We start from the raw sequence: 22,623 nt of genomic DNA on the forward strand, positions 1-22,623 counted from the left end.
GCTCGGACATGTTGTAAATTAGCTGCAAACAACAAGACCGACCGTCAGAAGACCGAACTTATAAAAAGTGACGACGAAAATGAAGAGTAAAGGAAAAAGACTTACCCGGATCATGGTCGAGTAGAAGGAGGAAAGCATGTCGGATATCCATTGATTCTTCATGACCTCATGATCGGCCGAAAGGATAATCGCCTGGCACAACGTCCTGGCCAAGTCATGGTTGGCCAGGGTTGACGCTCCTTCGGAAAGTAGGGCATCGGACGACGCACCACGACCGACCGACCTCCTGTCGTCGCCTGACGCCATCGGGGCCTTCCCTCGTTCAGACACCCAGGCCCTGACATCAGAAAGAGAGGGCAGGCTCGAACCCGACTGGGTCCCTCCCAAAGCCGCAGCGGCCACCGACGCAGGTTGATCGGGCTCGCGTGCCTCTGCCTGAACCTCTTCCACCGGCTGTGCGGCCGGCACATCCTCGACCGTTTCCTCGACCGCCCATCCCTTGGATGGGGCTGCTCCCTCGACCGATCGTTCCTCGGACGGGACTTCAGTGGGCACTGTTGGCACTGACAGTGCGATGATCGGCTCCTGATCCGACGTCCGTTCGGAACCGGGCTCCGCTCCCGCCGCCGCCGGCTTGCTCGACGGTGCTACTTGAGGCCTCTTGGGAGGCCGTGATGGTTCGACTCCATGCACCGGCCTCTTTCGTACTGTGTGTTGCCGAACGTCGGCTTCCGTCAACCTCACCCTCGACGCCATGTCTGCAATTTCAACTGAGGATCAGCATCGAAAAAAAAAAAGAAAGAGAGAAGAAAAACAGACCTAGGCGAGGAACCGAGCTCAGACCGGCATCATACAGGGCTTGCTCGGTGATGAGCTCCCTCTGCTTCAGCATCGAGATGTCCTTCAAATGGTGGAAGTCCTCTCGGTCCCCGGCCTTCACCCGACTGTTCTCATTTGGTTGAGTTCGGGGGTCCCCCCAGTGGGAAGGGAACCCCTAAGGAACGGGAGAAGAGACAAAGAAGAACTGGTTCTTCCATCCATGAATCGACGATGGAAGACCAGTGATGAAGGAAAGACCTTTTCGAGGGTTAAAAAACCATAACCCTCGGGCTTTAGGGTGGGGTCGGAGAACAAAAAAGGCTCGGAAGAGGGAAATACGAGGATTGGTCAGCAAAAGCCGACACAGCAAAGCAAAGCTGACTATCAGTCGGACCAGGTTCGGTGCCAGCTGCGCCGGACATAGTCTGTAGTAGTCCAGCACATTCCGGACAAACTCCAAAACTGAAAAGCGAAGACCGGCCCAGAGGTCCTTGACGTAGAAAGCCACCTGACCCACGGGCGGATTGTTAATCCGACCATCGGCTCCAGGGGCGAACAACCAAAACTGCTTTGGGATGCAGTACTGCTTCCAGAGCCGATCGACGTTCGGCTCCGAAAGTGAAGAGACCTCCACCTCCGGGGTCGACCAAGAATCGTCAGTCGGATTCCCCGACCGACTTTCTCGTGGGGAGGTTCTGGCCATAATGCTAGAACCGAAGTCAAAGAATGAGGAGAAAAAGGAAGAACTTTTCAAGGAAGCAAGGAGAAAACAAAAGACAACGAAGGCTCCTAGAAAACTCTCTAAGGAAGGAAGCGGAGACAACTACCTGAGGCAAGGGACCACTCGGCCAGAGTCTCGACAACAGGTCTGAAAAGTAGGGTTTTGGATGCAGGTGACCCTGTATATATAGTGCCCCTCGACGGTCGGGATGAGAGCACACCCAACGAAGATCTCTTAGATCGTGACACGTGGCAGCATCTGGGCCTTCCCTCGGTTCGATGATTCGATGTACCTGCCCCAGATCAGGCCACGTCGCCTCCATTCGACTGAACGGATTCGGCCCAATGGCCCCCTGCCACGTGGTGGAAAAATCGTGGCGGTTTGCGTTCCCGAAGGGATGGCGAAAACGGCGGTTTCTATTCCCAATAGGATGCCTGACACCGATGGAACGTCTGACGTCTGGCACCGGACCGATCAATGGTACGATCGTCAGAGTCGGAGCTTAATGCGACGGATATCCACTACTTTCGTTCGAAGCCACCGCCCATGCGAGGATGCTGGCTAGCACGTCATCTGACTCAGGAGTTGGGGGGGCAACTGTTCGGATATACCGACTAGTCCCTCTCACGCCGACTGACCGTCGGGCCCGCCTGACCTGCCACTCGACTCTATCGACCGACGACTGCCGACACCGTCCGATCGAAGGTATGTCGGTCGGGCAGACCCTTTCCGTCTCCGACTGGCTGAACGATGGAGCCCGATCTCTGACTCCCGGAGAGTCCCTAGGTCTTCACCCGACATCCCACAACCAAATGCCGACGCATGGCCGGTCGGCTCTCTCAAACGCCATACAACTGCTGAGGGCCGCCGTCCTGATAGAGATATGCGGCATAGCTGCCCTGGGACATTGTCCTGTCAAGGACATAGATTAATCCCAGCGATTTGACAACCCACGGTGACTTGACAGTCCGCAGCGACTTTGACAGCCTCCGACAATTTGACAACTCCCCCAGTTGTCTGCACCATTAATGGAGGCACTGCGCCGCGCCCTACTATAAAACGGGGAAGGCAACAGTGCTGCAGAGAGGTTCTTTCGAAGCTCCTGAACTCCCTCTCTCTAGTTCTCTTTCTCTCTCGCTGAGTTCTCCTGATTCTTTTCTACTGTTGCCTAGTCTTCTCTCTGACTTGACCGTCGGAGGGTCCCCGCCGGAGGCATCTCCGGTCAGTGTGGATTTTCTTTGCAGGTACTCGTTCCCGACGATCAGACGAGGAGGAGATTGGCCGCAACAATATTCTTGTACATATGAAATGTTAGACGATCCATGTTTCCCGCACGTGCCTTTCTTTATCCCACATCCCTCATTGTTTCCATCTCATGTTTCATTTTCACGAGTCTAGTTACTTCAAATGTGCTATTATTAACTGGTAAGTTCTTTCACTGATACTATTATTTAGTGAGATAAAATTAAATTTTTAATAAAAATAAATGTATGATTTTTGGGTAACAATAAATGTATGCCTTCATGCATCATAATCTAGAATATATATCAACATCCAAAGGCATCTAAAATTCTAACCATTCCATTGAGAATTTAAATTAGATTCGTTCTAGAGAAGTATGATGATCGTCTGCAAACAAGAAAAGTTTTCATCTTGGTTGAGATATTAATTTTTAACTATACTAGCCATCTCTCGATGTTTATAGATCTTGATCAAATGCAAAATGATATTTTTATTTTCCTATAAAATTTTTAATCTTGATCAGATGTAAATCAATGATCTGAGCTGTTAAAAGTACTTTACTACATTTGAACTACTTAAAATATTAAAAATTATATGATTTGAAAATCTCTAGGTTATACATCAAGTAGATAAAAATTAGATAATTTGAATAATTTTTTTTTTTTAGACTGGTTGATGTCTATGCTATAGATCTTCAAATCACATGATTTTTTGTACGCAAACAATTTAGAGGTAATAGATTGCATCCAGCATCTTAGATAATCAATGTAAGATCCTCATCATTCAATTTAAAAATGATATAATTATATAAAAATCACATCAGGATAATTTGATCTGGATCTCAACGTTAATATATAAATATAATTTTAAATTTTAAATTTATCATATTGATTGAAATTTTAATATGTTGAAAAAGTTTTGACTCCTTTTAAAGTTTTATATTTATCATATTTGATATGGTGAATATTTATTTGTTAACTTGATCTTCAGGTATAACAAAGTTCCTAACCTTGGTATTGCCGGAAATATTTTATTTTGTGGATAGCCAAAGTGCTGCTTCGATCCAATCAAGCAATAGGTCTAGTTAAAGATTAGGGCCGGCAAAATACTAATCCGGTCTGTCAATTCAACCCATGTTCGACCCGTCATAAATATGTTTGGATTTAGACTAAATGGATTTGGGTCATAAACGGATCAACCCATTTAATCCGTTTAATAAGTGGGTCGGATTTAGATTTTAGATATTTGATCCGTTTAATCCGTTTAATAGTCAGATCGGATTGAGTCAGATAACCCATTTAATCTGTTTAACTTGTTTAATCTATTTCTGACATATTTAATCCGATCTGTTTAATTTGTTTAACCCATTTAAAATCTATTTAATCTGTTTCTGACCCATTTAATCTGATCTGTTTAACTTGTTTAATCCGTTTAACCTGTTTAATCCATTTAACATAATTTGATCTATTTAATAAATAGATTAAACAGATCAGATCAGGTTATCTGTTTAATAAACAGATCGGATTCAGGTTTGAATTTTTGATCCGTTTAATACACAGATCGGATTTAGATTGATAATTTTTTAATTTAATTTATTTATAATTTAATTTATTTATGACTCGATTCGATCCGATTATCATCTTATTAAAGATAGTTAAAATGTGGTTAATGCCCATCAAGAATGTGGCCATGCTCTCCATAATGGTTACACCAACTGGGCATGATTTCACGTTTAAAGCAGCGACGTGGGAAGCCATTACTGTGAAGATATGACACGTTGTGAATAATTGTTACCGTGCAGTGACGGTATTCCCCGTTAATCTCAATCATGGGCATTAACTTCATCCTTTATATAGGGAGAACTAGATTCTCAATCAAGTCATTCTTTCGACTCTTTTTCTAGAAAAACTCTCTCTTTCGCTGTTTTTATAGAATTTGATAGATTTGAATGTCGGAGGAGAATCTCCACTGAAAAATTTCAATAAAAAAAATTTAAGTTTCTGACTGATTCAACATTCTAAGGTATCAGTTAGCTACATCACCAATAGCCCCTTTCATTAGCAAAGAACATGCCATCTTGGAGCATCGCCGGCCTCATCTTCACCTCAACCTCAAGTTTCCATCGAGTTCAACCTTCATCTTGGATTCTAATGGCAACGGTATTGATCAAGATAGACCGAAATCTTGCTTTATCGGTCTCAATCGCTCCTCACCGAGATGAGTGATACTTGGAGAAGCCTGCAAACAAGCGAGAAGCTGTAAACTTGTACATCCCTCGAGAACTTCAAGGAAAGCCGCCAGCAACGGGTACCTATAAAAGCTAGAAGACCCAACGGTGGGCCCTCCGCAACGGTCACCCTCGTTAACGGTCCGTTATGTCTGTGCTCGAAGCCGGTGCACTTCCGAGACGCGGAGAGTGGTCCACCACCTTACCATCTACAACGGCAAATCCCTCTCCCGTAATTCCGCCCAAATCCAGGGGCATTCTCCGTACTTCTCATCGCCAAAGAACCCGAGGTCGAAACATCGAAAGGCTCCAGCCACATCCAGCCCACCATCTCCGTGTCCCCCACCACCTGTCTCCTTTGCCTTGCGAAAACACCGTACTTCCTTTCTCTGTGACGTGTCCTCCTCCAACTGAATGGTCTCGATAGGACCCACCGAATCAAGAACATCTCGTCATCTGGCATGCCTGTTTGCTGTTCCCTATGAACTATCCGATCAACGCCCCTGCTCTGCTCCCTTCGTCTCCGCCACTCCTACCGGCTTTCTCCTTGCAATTAAAGCAAGGGAAAAATAAGAATAATAAAAATAAGTAAATAAAAATCTCTGCTCCTTTCCTTCCATTTAAAAGAACGACACTCCTTTTAAGCTCCAACCTTCCATCTCGCACTCGAAAAACCTAATAAACCCGGAACCCTAGAGAAAGAAAAAAAAAGGGCTCAATTCGTCCCCCAAGCCAAGGTGCCGTCTTTGGAGAGCTGTCGACCTTGTCTCCTCTTATCGTTGCCTCTGCGGCACGGAAACTGCCGACTGTCGTTTTTCGAGTAAAGAAATGGCCCCTGGTGGCTTCTAGTTCTTGGTCGCTTGAGCCGCTTGGATCTGGTCGCAGCTCTCCTCCGGTTGTACAACATCTGCTTGAGCTCCAATCTGAAGCTTCCTGCAGCGAGCATGGAGGTCAGGTGTCGTGGTCTCATCGTCGTCAAGTGAAGGATAAATCCGCTTGTTATATGGCCCGGCTCTTTGGATCCGGTCGTATACTCTGATTCGATGGAGAACTAGCTCGGATTCCGGATTCGGATATTCTAAGGTTGGTGGTGATCGACATTCCTTCTTCGTGTACTTTTAATCATCTCGGAAAACCAAAAAAGATCTAATTTTTATGAAATTTCTTCGATCTTCTTTCTTCGTTTCTGAAATCTTTAGATCGGTGATTTATCACGCAATGCTAGCGATATTTATCATATATTTTTATTGCTCTCGCTACAAAGATGGAACCTTAAGCTATCTGTTGCTTCCCAGTTGGGATCTGTCTAGAAAGTTAGAAAATGCTGTAATCTTAGGATTTTTAATTTTGATTTGCTTATAGAAGTTGCGAACTTTATATGAAGCAGGCTTTGACTTTTTATCTGTGGAATTTTGGACACGGTGAGGAGATGGCTTCAAACAGTGCTCTCAGAGCCAGCCGATCCGCCCGGATGTCGTCGACTGGGGTCGAGCTGCAGCACGGCGGAAACAAGCCGCCAGCGGCGCCCACCGTGACCTTTTGCCGGAGGACTCCATCCGGTCGCTTGGTGAACTACTCCCGAGATGATCTTGACAGTGAGCTGAGTGGTGAGTTCTCCAGGGAGTTTCTGAATTACCATGTCACCATCCCGCCGACCCCGGACAACCAACCGATGGACCCCTCGATCTCTGCCAAGGTCGAGGAGCAGTATGTGTCGAATTCCCTCTTCACTGGTGGATTCAACAGCGTCACTCGTGCTCATTTGATGGATAAGGTGATCGAGTCGGAGGCGATGCACCCCCAGATGGCCGGCGCCAAGGGATCATCTTGTGCCATCCCAGGGTGTGACTCCAAGGTATTGAGCGATGAGCGTGGGATTGACATTCTCCCTTGTGAGTGTGACTTCAAGATCTGTGCCGACTGCTTCAACGATTCAGTGAAGGCTGGTGGAGCGGTCTGCCCAGGATGCAAGGAGCCGTATAAAGCGACTGAGTTGGAGGAGGTGATGAACAATGCCGGGGCTGCTGCGCGGCGGCTGTCGCTGCCACCGCCACCCCCGGGGGTGTCGAGGATGGAGAGGAGGCTGTCATTGATGAAGTCGACGAAGATGACCCGGAGCCAGACTGGTGACTGGGATCACAACCGGTGGTTGTTCGAGACCAAGGGAACATATGGCTATGGGAATGCAATCTGGCCCAAGGAGAGTGGGGGTGACGGTGGGAATGGAGAAGTGGGACAGCCATCGGAGCTGACGAGCAAGCCTTGGAGGCCACTCACCCGCAAATTGAAGATCCCTGCAGCAGTCCTCAGCCCATATAGGTAAAAGCACTTCCTGCCCTGCTTTGGATGGCAATATGATAATCACAATAATTTGCTAGCTGTCTACTGTGTTTTTTTTTTTGGGAACATACATTGAAGCGTCAATTGTGCTGACTGTTGTGCCCATGAAACCCGCCCGAATAAACGGAGTATCTCAGTACTCCATTGCAGCAAATATGTGAGCCCGAAACTAATCTATCTATCCATTAGAGAAGGGATGGAAAGGAGTTTTCGCAGCTGTCCTCTGGTTACAGAATCCGAATGTTAGAGCACATCTATAAGAGATGGACACTGAGATCGAGTGACACAAAACCACGAGATCAGGTCCATCCATTTCCATGTTCTGGCTAAGCAAACTAGAGAGCCTTAGTCTCCAGTTGCGATTCTCTTCCTCCCCTTTCCCTGTATTTTATTTTAACATCAACTTATCAGTTAGATCTTTGCAACGTTGTGATTAAATCTCATGCATCCATTGTAGTAGTTTATTGGCATGCCAGGAGAATTCCCTTCTGCAGGAAAACTGAAGCAAGTAATTTGCTGGTCCCATATAAATTCACAATATAGAAATTGTAGGGAATCATAAAGTTTTGACATGGTATGAACTAGGGAGGTGAAAAATAAGGTAACTTGTTTACCATATCCAAGAAGCTTCATGGAGCATCATAAAGATTATCAGCTTGGACTTGTGACTTTAAGATAGACAGGCATAAATATCTGAATCCAAGAAAGTGAGTGGTTACTCTGCTGCTTGAGAAAGACCCGGTCTCTTTTTCGTTAGAGAACCTATTCTTTGAATTACTTCTCCATTGATCTGCTTGACCGAAGTTTCTAATAATGATAATTTAGAAATTATTATGTAGAATTTTAAAGTAGTTTTATTTGAATGTTATTGGGGGTATTCTTATTTATACGCATATGTATGTATTTTATAATCTATAAATGTAATGCCTCTAAAGATAAAGAACTTTATGTTATTCCGAAGAAATTTATATTTTTGACCGCATTTGTGAGTTCTAAAAGTACATCACATCTATTTACAAAAATAAATCACATTTGTGTATTTCAAAATCAGAGATATAATGTTGCAAATTTTATAATAACTCTGGTAGTTTTATTGAAACATTGAGGATTTTGTGATGAACCCTATTGCAGGCTTCTTATTGTTTTCCGCATGGCTGCCCTTGGACTGTTCCTTGCTTGGAGAGTCAAGCACAAAAATGAGGATGCAGTATGGCTATGGGGGATGTCTGTTGTGTGTGAGCTGTGGTTTGCTTTCTCTTGGCTCTTGGACCAGCTTCCGAAGCTTTGTCCTGTCAACCGTGCCACTGACCTTGCAGTGTTGAGAGACAAGTTTGAAACTCCTACACCCAGCAATCCTACCGGGAAGTCTGATCTTCCTGGCATTGATGTCTTTGTTTCTACTGCCGACCCAGAAAAAGAGCCTCCTCTGGTCACTGCAAACACCATACTCTCCATCCTCGCTGCTGATTACCCTCTTGAGAAGCTCTCTTGCTATGTTTCTGATGATGGGGGAGCCCTACTGACATTTGAAGCAATGGCAGAAGCTGCAAGCTTTGCCAATACATGGGTTCCTTTCTGTCGTAAACATGACATCGAACCGAGAAACCCAGAGAGCTACTTCAATTTGAAGAAGGATCCTTATAAGAACAAGGTGCGCTCTGACTTTGTCAAGGACCGAAGACGGCTGAAGAGAGAGTACGATGAGTTCAAGGTCCGCATCAATGGATTGCCAGATTCTATTCGCCGGCGGTCTGATGCATATCATGCTCGTGAGGAGATTAAGGCCATGAAACGACAGCGAGAAACAGCTGGTGATGATGTTGTAGAACCTGTTAAGATCCCCAAAGCCACTTGGATGGCTGATGGTACTCATTGGCCAGGCACTTGGATTAACCCCTCCTCAGAGCATACTCGGGGTGATCATGCTGGAATTATTCAGGTAATGTTTCACTATGATTTTGGTTAATATTCATAGATGTCTGATTCTGTTTTATGTGCTTCTGCTTTTATTATCTTCCGACGCACTGAATTGTATTTAGTTCTTCATCTATGCTAAATCCTAATTTTATCACTGATCACCATGGTTTCCATATTTAATGGCCAATGCTGTTTGTTTATTACCTATTATGGTTTTTGTTCATGATGGTTGTGGCTTATATGCTCTAACCTCATTATAAATTATTTCCACCACAATAACATTGACCTTGTGATTAACCTATTTACCATCTGTGAATCATCCTATGTGATCCAAAATTTCATATCCACCGTTCATGCCATACAATTGTCTCATTTCTACTTAGGCCATTTCTCTGTTTTTTGTTTTAAACATTGAATTGATATTTCGCTATCTTTAATGTCATACAACCAGGTCTTACACTAGGATCATTCATTCTTCTCTTCTCCCCGAACATCTCAAATTGACAAATATTCTAACAACATTGATGGATTCACAAATTAGAAAAAATAAGAGAAAAATCATGCTGGCATGAGATGAATTTTATCCGTCTTCTTGTGCAGGTAATGCTGAAGCCACCAAGTGATGAAACACTGTTTGGGGACAAGGAAGAAGGAAAGCCCCTGGATCTTACCGATGTCGACATCCGTCTGCCCATGCTGGTCTATGTCTCACGTGAGAAACGCCCAGGCTACGACCATAACAAAAAGGCAGGGGCCATGAATGCCCTTGTCCGTGCCTCTGCCATCATGTCTAATGGCCCCTTCATCCTGAATCTTGATTGTGACCACTACATCTACAACTCCGAGGCCCTCCGGGAGGGCATGTGCTTCATGATGGATCGTGGTGGTGACCGTATCTGCTATGTCCAGTTCCCGCAACGGTTTGAGGGTATCGACCCCTCTGACCGTTATGCCAATCACAACACAGTCTTCTTTGATGTCAACATGAGAGCGCTTGATGGTCTTCAGGGCCCAGTATATGTGGGTACTGGTTGCCTCTTCCGCCGCGTTGCACTCTATGGTTTTGACCCTCCTCGTGCCAAAGAACACCAACCTGGCTGCTGCAGCTGTTGCTTCCCTAGGCGCAAGAGTCCTGCTGCTGTTGCCTCTGAGGAGACCCGTGCTCTTCGAATGGGAGACTCTGATGATGAGGAAATGAACCTTTCAACATTCCCCAAGAAGTTTGGGAACTCGAGTGTCCTTGTTGATTCAATCCCAGTGGCTGAGTATCAAGGCCGACCTCTTGCCGATCACCCTGCTGTCAAGAATGGCCGCCCGCCTGGCGCCCTCACCATCCCACGTGACCTCCTTGATGCATCTACTGTAGCTGAGGCCATCAGTGCCATCTCATGCTGGTATGAGGACAAAACCGAATGGGGCCAGCGTGTTGGATGGATCTATGGGTCTGTTACTGAAGATGTCGTCACAGGCTATAGGATGCACAACAGAGGGTGGAAGTCAGTCTACTGTGTCACCAAGCGTGATGCCTTCCGTGGGACTGCGCCAATTAACCTCACCGACCGGCTCCACCAGGTCCTTCGGTGGGCCACAGGCTCCGTTGAGATCTTCTTCTCTCGCAACAATGCCTTGCTTGCCAGCTCCAGGATGAAGCTCCTCCAGAGGATTGCTTACCTCAATGTTGGCATCTATCCATTTACCTCTTTCTTCCTCCTCGTCTATTGCTTCCTCCCGGCGCTCTCCCTCTTCTCAGGACAGTTCATTGTGCAGACTCTCAATGTGACATTCCTCACCTACCTTCTCTTGATCACTTTAACACTTTGCATGATTGCTATGCTTGAGATAAAGTGGTCAGGTGTTTCACTTGAAGAGTGGTGGCGAAATGAACAGTTTTGGCTGATTGGAGGAACCAGCGCTCACCTTGCTGCTGTGCTCCAGGGGTTACTAAAGGTGATTGCAGGGATCGAAATCTCATTCACCCTCACTTCGAAATCAGCTGGTGATGATGTGGATGATGAGTTTGCCGACCTCTACATTGTGAAATGGACATCTTTGATGATACCGCCCATCACAATCATGATGGTCAATTTGATTGCGATTGCAGTTGGTGTCAGTCGAACTATATATAGTGTGTTGCCGCAGTGGAGCAGGCTGCTAGGTGGGGTGTTCTTCAGCTTCTGGGTCTTGGCACATCTTTACCCATTCGCAAAGGGGCTGATGGGGAGGAGAGGAAGGACCCCAACCATTGTATTTGTGTGGTCTGGACTCATTGCTATCACTATATCACTGCTTTGGGTTGCGATTAATCCCCCATCAGCGAACTCTCAGATTGGTGGCTCCTTCACATTCCCTTGAGCCATTCCATTTTGGTAGTTCAATAGAATTCATGGCAAGGTAGAGTGAAATGCATCCAGACCATTAGCTGTTTTGGTTACCAATTATTTTGATACTTTGCAGCTTCTGTTTTCAGACTCCTTCCTTGATGCCGCATAGTGCAAGCAACTTTTAAATCTGAAGCAGCGGATTGCTGTGCTTTCAACTTGCTGAGGCTTTGGCTTTTTGTCAGCTACATATATATATATATATATATAATTTTATTTTATTTTTTTTTCAGTTTGCTACCACTCTAATTATTTGCTCAGGGACTGCAGGAGTGGGAAGGGAAAAAGTTAAATATGTTAAAAAGTATATTTGATCATTTTATGTCATGTTAGTATCATTTCTTTGTAGATGGATGGTAAGAATTATTTTTTTTCCTTTTTTTTTTACTATAGTTGTCAAATTTTGATGCAACATTCTTCTTTTTCTTGATCAATTGTCATGGACTTGAAGAATAATGTGGGTACCTGTAAAATAGGTGAAATGCGGGCTCCTGTTCCTAGACTGTTTATAGGATTTACCAGTCCTCTCAATAGAGTTGCAGGAGGACTCATTTATGAGAACTTTAGAACCATGAAATGGTTTGGTCCCCATGCAAGGGGTAAACACGTGGGAAACCAAGGAATGGTGGCCGGTGTGCTATCAGTTTTTACAGGGGAGAATGGTTACATATGAACCCACAAATGTTTTTTTATCTAATTACTGTACAATCGGGCTGAGTCGAGTAGTCAGCAGTTTGAGTCCGAGTTAACTTGATTCAAAATATTCGGGCTCAAACTTTGATTCAAGATCAAACTCTAATATCTTTAATATCTCAAGTTCATGCTCGGCTCAATTAAAAAAAAAAAAAAAGATGGGACTTCAAATCTATTTGATTTGAATATCAATCGAGCCATATTCAAGTTTAACTTGAAACTTTAATGTGTGTATGTGTATATATATATATATATATATATATATATATATATATATATATATATATATATATATATATATATATATATATATATAAAATAAATAAAAAAATATATATATTTGAATAGACTCGTGAGTTTTTCAGTTAAACATCTTACTATTCGAGCTCAATAATAGTTGAGTCAAGTTGAGCTTGGACTTAAGTCGAAGTCGAATAGCTTACAAATAACTCGACTTATTTATACTTTTAGTATCTAACGCTTAGTACATTCAAAGACTTAGAAAAATCACATGAACTGCTTAGTTTGAGACTTCTATTTATGACAATTGATAAGGTTTTAGTCAAAAAAATAAAAAATAAAAAGAGCACAACAAGAAAAGAAGACAAAGTATTTAGAGGAAGCTCAAATCGTGTTTTAAATTTTTTTGGTAGAATATTATTAATTTTTAAATATTATTTTCTAGCTTTTTTTGCCCCGTTCATCAATTTTGAAGTCAAAAATTATAGCCTTTATCATGTTGGAAGCAGAATGATTCAGTACCTATACATGACTAAGCTCCTAGGTTATTTTGTGAGAAAGGTTACTAATTCTTTACTTTTTATAGCACCAACCTATATTTATTTATATTTACGTGTCCATTTTTCCAACACTAAATGCCACATCAGCCAATTTATCTTCGAAAGAGAGAGAAAGAGTTAAAAAAATATACAATGTATATAAAATAAAATATGTAGAAAAAGATAGCTTTAGAGAGAAGAAAAGAAGAGAGAAAGAGAACTCTTCTCTCTTGCCATCACTGCCACCCTCCATTCCACAACCATCCACCCCCACTAAAGATCCCTCTACCTCTATCCACAATCGCTATTGGTGCCTATTATTGCTTATTACCTTTGATCTCCATCATTACCTATTATGGATCTGTACCTCGATCTCGACTTCTCTACATACTCGGTACTTGCCGAGCTATGAAAGATGATGACTATTAAATTATGGACATATGATAGATGAAGATTGCTGGGCACGATCTATCGAGTTGGCCGCAGTTCCAATTTCTCGGCCCAATCTTGCTGCACCTCATCCTTAGACGATCTACAGTAGCTCGTACACAGCCGACCTATTTCAACTAGCAAGAGGACAAGCACCTGCTCCACGGACTCCAGTATCTTGGCCACGGACGATTTATCATAGCTCGTCTATCGCAAGCTAATCTACATATCAGATCCGGTTCACCTTTAAATTGAGAAAGTCCAGATAAAGTAGAACTCCTCCATGATCGAGTCTCCTATAAAAAGAAAATATCTTCTCCGAATCAATCTGTGCGATAAATTCGAAAATCATCAGGACTCTGAGATGGAAACGGCTCAAACTCCTCTCCTATAAATTAAGGCTCCGAAATCCTTCAAGGTACGCAATCGACTTCTCACTCTCTCCTCTCATTGTTCTCTATCTCCTGACTTGAGCGTCAAAGGATCTTCATCGGAGAATGCCACCCTCGGTTAGAACTTATTTTGTAGGTGTTTGGATGAAGCTCCAGTGGCAGTTTCACCTCCGCCACATCTACCTCGACGATCGACCTCAGATGGAGAGATCGATGGTAACATTTGGCACAAAAAGAAGGATCCTCAATCGATTTTGAGATCCTATTTCAACAGGAGAGAACTCACCGTCAGCCATCATGAGGACTTGAAGAGGTGTGTCGAATGCATCACAATGCTCTAACGGTCAGTGGGCCAACAACATCCAGCCAATCAACACACCATCACCATTGATTCAAGAGAATCTGCTAGCAACACCAGCGATCTTCCAAGATCAATATAATAGCCTCGTTCAGCAGATGTAGATGCTTTCGACCGCGGTAAAAGGAATGCAACAGAATAGCGAGCCACATCCTGCCCTAGAAAATCCATAGCCGATCGGAGGGAGATCAGCAAACCGGCCCCCCATAGTCTGAGGGTGAGAGCCAGTCATCATAGTTGACCTAGAAGTCCACCTCATTATACATCTAGGTAGTCACCTACATTGATTTTCAGAAGGGATGCTACTCCGAGTCATGCTTCTCCTTGACACCGTCCAACCCGGATGAACGATCTGAAAAGGAAGTTCTCAAAGATGCAGCAACGGATCGACGCACTCCAGGCCTCAAAGCAGCCGAATGATGATATGGGGTTCAACATCACCCACCATTTACGTAGAGAATTATGAATGAGCCCTTACCGCCTCGATTCAAGATGCCTTAGATGGAGCCCTACGATGAAACTTCCGATCTGATAGATCATTTAGAGAACTTTCGAACTCTTATGCTTCTGCAAAGGATCAATGATGTGACTCTCTGCCAAGCTTTTCTCTCAACTCTGAGGAAGGCAGCTCATCATTGGTACTCCAATCTACAGTCGAACTCTGTAGACTCCTTCCATCAGTTGAGTTAGCAGTTCATCGCACACTTCATCAGCAGTCATGATAGTAACATAACTTGAACTTCCTCATTAGCATCAAGCAAAGAGAGAACGAGCCTCTCTACGATTATATCAACCATTTCAATATTGCAACCTTGAAAGCTCAAAATCTAGATCGGTCTGTGGCGATGACCGCATTGAAGGTTGGGCTCCTTCAAAATGATCTCCTCTTCTCCCTCAATCTCAACTATCCAAAGGACTTTGCAGAAATATTAGAGCGGACAGAGAACTATGCTCAAGCCAAAGAAGCTTGGGATCGGCAGGGGCAGAATCTCGATGGGGGATCACAACAGAACATCGAGCAGGAGAAAAAAAAGACCATCGGCAAGTGCAGCATCGATGCGCAGAGCCAAAGCCTTGTCATTCTTGAACTCCACCTCGAAATAACCAGCCTAAGTCCCCTGCAGTACCATGCCAATCTAGGACTCCCCTGTGAAGGTTTCATTACTTCACTCCGCTAAACACCCCTCGAGTCTAAATTCTTATGTAGATAGAGCGGCAAGAAGAGCTCTCCCAATTAAAGAAAATGCTCACCCCAGCATGGGTAAGAAACTCGAGGAAGTATTGCAAATACCATAGAGATTATGGACATGATACAGAGGAATGCTGGCAGCTCAAGGAGGAGATAGAAGCACTCATCCAACATGGATAGCTTTGTCAGCATATTGATGAATGATGGATCTCGAGGAACCAACGCGATGAGCCTCCTCGATGGGAAGATCCCCACATAAACCAACCAGTAGCAGGAGAGATTCGCATAATCTCTGGGGGGCAGCTCGACTGTCATACCTCGAATCTGAGCCGATCTGAGGATAAGGAGCTGAAGAAAATAAAGGTCGGCAATGAAGTTACTTCCTCTGAAGCTGACCTAGATGGAATAAAGTGTCCACATGATAACCCTATGATTGTTTCTTTAAATATTACTAATTATGATGTACATCAAGTCCTAGTTGATAATAAAAATTCAGTTGATGTTTTATTTTACATGTTTTTGCTCGTATAAACCTAAGTTTTGAGCTGCTGGTGAAAAGAAATACACTTCTGATTGGATTCTTAGATGGTACCGTCCTCGTAGAAGGAACTATTTTTTTAACTACAATAGCTAGACGAGCTCCAAAACCGGTGGTTGTCAAAGTGAACTATTTTGTAGTCAAGACCCCATCTGTGTACAATGTCATTTTAAGTTGGTCTGGACTGAATACTCTCCAAGTTATAGTGTCGACCAACCACTTGATGGTGAAATTTTCTACTCCACATGGGGTCGGTGAGCTCTGAGAAAATCAATAGCTAGTGAAAGGATGCTATATGGTGACTTTGCGTGGGGCAGCACTTGCAGAATAGTCAATCGATGAGCTGGATGTACGAGATGAGCTAATCGAACAAAGAGGTCATCCGATAGAAGATCTTATCCCAGTAACGATACATGAGGATCTAAGCAAAGTGGTGAAGATCAGCTCGAACTTATGTGAAGAGGATCATCAACATCTCACCTCTTTCTTACGTGCCAATGCAGATGTATTTGCTTGGACGGCCTCTGATATGTCCGACATCGATCTGGAGATCATAGTTCATCGACTCAATGTGAACCCAAAACATCATCTAGTTAGATAAAAGAAACATAGCTTTGCTCCCGAGCGACAAAAGGCTATATAAGAAGAGGTGGACAAGCTTTTAAAGATGGGGTTCATGCGAGAAGTCTTCTATCTAGAATGGTTGGCCAACATCATCTTGGTTAAAAAAAGCTAATGAAAAATGATGCACTTACATTGACTACATCGACCTAAATAAGGCGTGCCCAAAGGATAGCTATCCTCTGTCCTGTATTGATCAGCTAGTGGATGCAACCTCAGGGCATCATCTCTTATCATTCATGGATGCATTCTTCGGATACAATCAGATTCGAATGGCCCCCGAGGATGAAAAGAAGATCTCTTTTGTTACTGATCAAAATCTTTTTTGCTACAAGATCAAATCGTTCGGCTTAAAAAATACAGATGCGGCCTACCAACAGCTCGTCAATAAGATCTTCAAAAAGTAGATCGACAAAAATATGAAGATGTACGTCGATGAAAAGCTTGTTAAAAGTCAAGCTGTCGAGCATCACATTACCGACCTTGAAGTGACATTTGCTATGCTGTGATGCTTTCAAATGAAACTTAACCCCAGCAAGTGTGCATCAGTGTCACCTTCAGTAAATTTTTTGGCTTCATGGTGTCTCAACGAGAAATCAAAGTGAATCCAAAAAAAATTCATGCCCTCCAAGAAATGAAACTATCGAGGACGATCAAAGAAGTGCAAAGCTTGATCAGGAGAATCACAACTTTAAACAGATTTCTATCAAGGTCAGTTGAAAGGAGCCTCTTCTTCTTCAAAGCCCTCAAATAGGTAAAGAACTTCTAGTGGTTGGATGAATGTCAAGCTGCATTCGATGACCTAAAAAGATACATTGGCTCACCTCCTCTCCTCAGCAAATCTGAACTTGGAGAAGTGCTATATCTATACCTTGCCATCTCACCCTCAGCGATCAGCTCAATTCTCGTCCGATAAGAGGCCAAGATGCAGAAGCCGATCTATTATGTTAATCGGGTACTCCATGATGTTGAGATCAGATACACGAAGCTTGAAAAGGTAGCCTATGCTCTCGTGATATCTTCTAACAAGCTATGCCCATACTTTCAAGCACACACTATCATTGTCCTCACCAACCAGTCCATCAAACCAATGCTTTATCAGCCCGACACCTCAGGAGGGTTAGCTAAGTGGATGTCGAGTTAGGAGAATTTGACGTCAAAAACTTGCCTCAGTCGTCCATCAAAGCTCAAGCATTGGCCGACTTCATTCTAGAGTGCACATCCCAAATGAAGAATAAAATAATGAAGAGGCAGCTCCGACGATCGATGAATGTTGGGTTCTCCATGTAGATGGTTCTTCAAACACCATGAGTTTGGGAGCTGGATTGATCTTGACTAGCCCAGATGCGCTTTGAGTTCCTTGCCTCCAATAATGAAGCCGAATATGAAGTGTTGGTGATCGGCCTGAGAATGGTGAAAGAGTTGGATATCTAACATCTCAAATTTTATAGTGATTCTCAGCTTATCGTCAGTCAAGTTCAGGGAGAATACAAAGCTTGAAAGTCGAATATGATAAAGTATCTACAGAAGTGAAGAAAAAATGCGAAGTTCAAAGCTTATATTTTTAAAATTTTATCGTGAAAAATAAAAGATTAAACACTTTAATCTTCTAAATATATCTTAGATCAGATCTAAACTACCAATTAAAGATCTATGATATAAAAAATTTATATATAAAATCTGATATAAAACAGAAAACTACATCGATCATATCGATACCCTGAATCTGATCTAACCTTTAGATCACATCGATTGAGTTCAGAACTCATCATCTTTTTATGGATCGATGATCTCAACTATTGGTAGGCATGTTATGAAGCTCTCGCTGATACCAAGTAGTGCACAGATTGTTTGACCTCTACAGATTATCCACTTGAAGTCCTGATTGGATCTTTCTTCATGGGAGTGCTAGCTCACGTCGAAGGCTTTAGATGGTTGATCCAAGCTTCTTTCTTCGGATCTTCTGAAATCCTTCAGATCAAAAGATGAAGCTTTACAAGGAGGTGGTGGTGTGGGAGATTGAACAAAACTCACTCTTATATTTTTCTTCTTACAAAATCTAGAGTTGAAACCTTAGACCCTACATCTCACGCCCGAGAGGAAGAATACTTCATCTGTTTTTTATGCACGAAACCCCAACCCACTCTCAACTTTTCACACCCCAACTCTCAGATTTCTCATACCAAAAATTACTTCTAATCTCGCACAAAACTGATCCCTTCTTAAGGGTAGTGTCCCATGGAAGATAAGGATAAGGAAATCAAGTTTCGGTTCAATTTCAAACATTAGTTGATCCTTATCATCAATTCAAATCAAATTTGAATTAAATTTTGAACCAAACTTTATCCTCTTCTTATGAACTTAGAGAGAGATTGACCAATATTAGAATGGTGCAAAAAATCTCACACAAAAATACTTTATGCGTAGAGAAAGGTGATGGTGTGAAGAGAAGAGTCCAACTCAATTTGGACTCTAGATTTTTATTTAAATTCAAACCCACTTAAACTCAAATTTAAATCAATCAATTTTTAATTCAAAAAAAATCAGATGTGGATATGAAAAAGCTTTTAGACATGAGAAAAATTCATGAAAAAAAAATTCTCACATGAAGAATAAGAGGGCACAGAGAAAGGAGACGCAAGGAATTTGAATTCGAATTATTTTCTCATCCAATTGGATTCTTAATCCAACCAAATTAGGTTAGACCCTATTGGACCACTAAACCTAATCTAATTAAGTAGCAAATAGCCTCAATTAAATTCTAATCAAATCAAAAATTAATCAAGCTCAAGTCTTGATCAAATTAGAAATCGAACACCCTTAGCGATTATGTCATCTCATAATCTAATCGGGTCAAATCAAATTGAATCCAATTCAATTAGATTTGATCCAAACCTCAATGCTCAATCAAATTGAGCTAATTACTAATCTAATTACTAATCAATCCTCCTATAATTCACCAACAATTAGCAAATTGATTTATTATAATTTTTGCACGGGGTTAATCATCAATCGAATTGACTGTTTTATCCTAAAATGATTCTTAATCATCGATCAGTCATATGATCAGTCAGAAATTTTTTTTGAGTATGATCCTATAAGTTCGAACCTAAGTCGGTAGTATAGAAATAATATTTCTATACCAATCAAAGTGACCATCTAGCAATGATACCCGACATCCGGATAGATCAAAAGATTGCGAAGCATCATTCAAGAACCTATTGGCATATGGTTACTGTATAATTCATCCCTTTGACCCAAATACTCAAGGTGACCTAAGGTTTAACTGTCAACCCTGATATGGTCATCCACATTACATTTTAATTTTTAAAATTCATCATATGGATTATCCCAATTGAGATTTTACTGAATTGAAACACACTGATACATTAACTCTTACTTATTCAGAGGGATCAATTTCATCTTGACTGTTGCCCAGCTATGCAACCCAAGAGGGGGGGTGAATTGGGTTTCTAAAAATTTTAAGCCCAACAGATAACTTATGAAGAACAAAACAATGGCTTTAAATCAATATTAATTAACTAAAGCAGTATTGCAAGGATATAATAAAGAAATAAGATAAAGCGATAAAGCACACCACAAACACAAGGATTTATAGTGGTTCGGTGCTAACCTTGCACCTACGTCCACTCCCCAAGATCCCACTTGGGAATTTTAATCCACTATCCTTTGTATTCAACCCGAATACAAAACGTCGGAAACTCCGACACTAGCTATCCCAAGCTAGAATACAAGACGTCGGAAACTCCGACCCTAGCTATCCCAAGCTAGAACACTTATTTTCCGGGTACAAGCAAACCCAAAACACTCCGATTTCAGGTTCGGATCAACCTTTCCTTGTTTTGGAAATCCTCCAAAAACAAGAGCAAAAACTCACAAAGAGTAAGAATATTTAAAGCACAGATGAATACAATAACAGCTCCTTAAATGAGCAAATATAACAATAAAAGCTTTACTCAAATGAAGAACCCCTTTTTCAGATTTTCTCAAGATGAATGAACGGTTGAACGCTTGAGAAGAGGTTGATTGTTGATTGAAGATCTCTTGAAAGCTTTGAACGATCTCTAGATCAAGGTTGAAAACAATCGACTTGAAAGATTCTCTTTTTGAATGCTCTTGCTTTTCTTTTTCACAAACTCTCTTGAATATTGTGGATCCTCTCTCTTCTTCTTGAATATTTCGTTGATCTCAGATTTAGGATCCTCTCTTCTCTTTTGATCTCACGTTTGATCTCCCGATTTCCACTCTTTTTCTTTGCACTTTGATCTGCTATTTAATCTGCAATTTCCTTTCACCATTTTAAGCATTTTATGACATTAGTAGCAAGAGAAAACAATTTAGGCAGATAAAGAGCCGTTAGAGGATTTTTAGGAAGCATAAATGGCAATTAAAATGGGTAAAAAAATAGCCGTTGCTGACATTTCCCGTCGCAGGGGTCGACTCATGAGTCGACTCATGCATCAGGAGTCGACTCATGAGTCGACTTCTGTTGCAAAGACCAGAAACTTGGATTTCTGGATTTTTTGGCCCAAATCAGCAGAGGTCGACTCATGAGTCGACTCACAGGTCATGCCAAGCCAAAAATTCAGCGTGCCATGGGAATTTTTTGCGTGCCATTCAGCTCATAGTGCCATGAGTTGACTCATGAGTCGACTCATGCACTTCAAACCTTCATAACTTCAAAAATATAAGTCCAAACACAATGAAATTTTCACCAATAGATTTCAAATCATTTGTTCTACCAAATGGTACTATCAAATCAGGATTTTAGTGAAATTATGATTTTGCCCTTGAAGAGCATAAGGACTTTTTCAATTGTTTGTATCCCTTCAATCTGCTTTGTAATCATCAAAATCAATCTAGGAGCAACAATCTCCCCCTTTTTGATGATGACAAAACATATGAACAAAAATATTTATGTTAATGCATTAATTTCAAAAGAATCCATTATGGGTGTATATGCTTGAAAAGAGTATGATTCTTTTGGCATGTAATATAAATGCAAAAATAGTATGTCCATTTTCTTAAAGATTTGAAAAGGGTATTAGATCATTTTGAGTTCAAGATATTTCAGAGCAAGAGAAGATAAATAACTTTTTCTATGTATCAGAGCAAAAATAATTTTTACAATGATATCAGAAAAGATTTTATAATGTATCAGAGCAAAAAAATTTTTAATGTATCAGAGAAAATTTCATACAGTATCCGAGCAAATGTTATAATATTTTAGAGAAACCTTCACACTGTATCGGATCAAATGTTATCATGTATCAGATCAAGTTGAAAGAAATTGTAGGATGAATCAGAGTAAAACAAATTTCTTATTGATGTCTCAAGGTGAGTAAAATTTCAAAAGCAAGTTTGAATATCAGAGCATATATATAAAAAATACTTATTTGCATTGTACTCATGATTTTGCTTTTGATGGATTAAAGTTCTGTCTGATACCAAATTTCTCTGTCTGATACCAAATTTCGATACCAAAATTTCTCAAAGTTTTGTTTAATCTTTCAATCCTTGTTTTTGTCTAATTTCTCCAATATTTGTTTTAATTTAATTTCTCCCCCTTTTTCTCATAATTTAGGGTTTTGCTTTTTGTCTAATTTCAATTTTTGTTTAATTTTAATTTCTCCCCCTTTTTGACATCATCAAATATAGTTAACTCTTTCTTTTCCTTTTCTGAAAATATTCTTTAATTTCTTCCTCTTTAGAGTTTTTCACAGATGTTTGCTCCCCCTTAATATAGCAATTATCAATAGCAAACAACAATAAGGAGAAGATAATATTTCAACAGATGTATCGGAGATTGAAATATAACCAAAATATAATCATTACAAAGAGGTAGAAAGATGATTCCATTAATATCATAATTGTTTCAAAACATAAAATTCAACCAGCTAAATGGCCCCAAGGTATAGATCTTAGAACAAGATACTAACTCCTAAGATCTAGATAAGTC

The 22,623-nt window shown here is 41.7% G+C and overlaps 1 protein-coding gene across 2 annotated transcripts; it reads left to right on the top strand.

Moving 5' to 3' along the window:
- Positions 1 to 5,611: 5,611 nt before the first annotated feature.
- On the top strand, positions 5,612 to 11,992 carry LOC105061164 (cellulose synthase-like protein D2). Of its 2 annotated transcripts, XM_019846017.3 has the most exons (5): positions 5,612 to 6,092; positions 6,397 to 7,328; positions 8,481 to 9,288; positions 9,867 to 11,657; positions 11,734 to 11,992. In XM_019846017.3, exons 2-4 carry the CDS (start codon positions 6,439 to 6,441, stop codon positions 11,616 to 11,618), a joined length of 3,450 nt encoding a protein of 1,149 aa, XP_019701576.1. In that variant the 5' UTR covers positions 5,612 to 6,092; positions 6,397 to 6,438; the 3' UTR covers positions 11,619 to 11,657; positions 11,734 to 11,992. The 2 variants fall into 2 exon arrangements, with proteins under 2 accessions (XP_019701576.1, XP_010943429.1); XM_010945127.4 differs by having other exon boundaries at positions 9,867 to 11,992.
- The last annotated feature ends 10,631 nt before the right edge of the window (positions 11,993 to 22,623 follow it).

This window comes from Elaeis guineensis, chromosome 12, assembly GCF_000442705.2.
Source record: "Elaeis guineensis isolate ETL-2024a chromosome 12, EG11, whole genome shotgun sequence".
In the NCBI taxonomy this organism is placed as follows: domain Eukaryota; kingdom Viridiplantae; phylum Streptophyta; class Magnoliopsida; order Arecales; family Arecaceae; genus Elaeis; species Elaeis guineensis.

Coding starts and splice junctions, on each gene's coding strand:
- LOC105061164 (XM_010945127.4), top strand. CDS start 6,439: ATGGCTTCAAACAGTGCTCTCAGAGCCAGCCGATCCGCCCGGATGTCG. Junction 7,329..8,480: donor GCAGTCCTCAGCCCATATAG/GTAAAAGCACTT, acceptor ACCCTATTGCAG/GCTTCTTATTGTTTTCCGCA. Junction 9,289..9,866: donor ATCATGCTGGAATTATTCAG/GTAATGTTTCAC, acceptor CTTCTTGTGCAG/GTAATGCTGAAGCCACCAAG.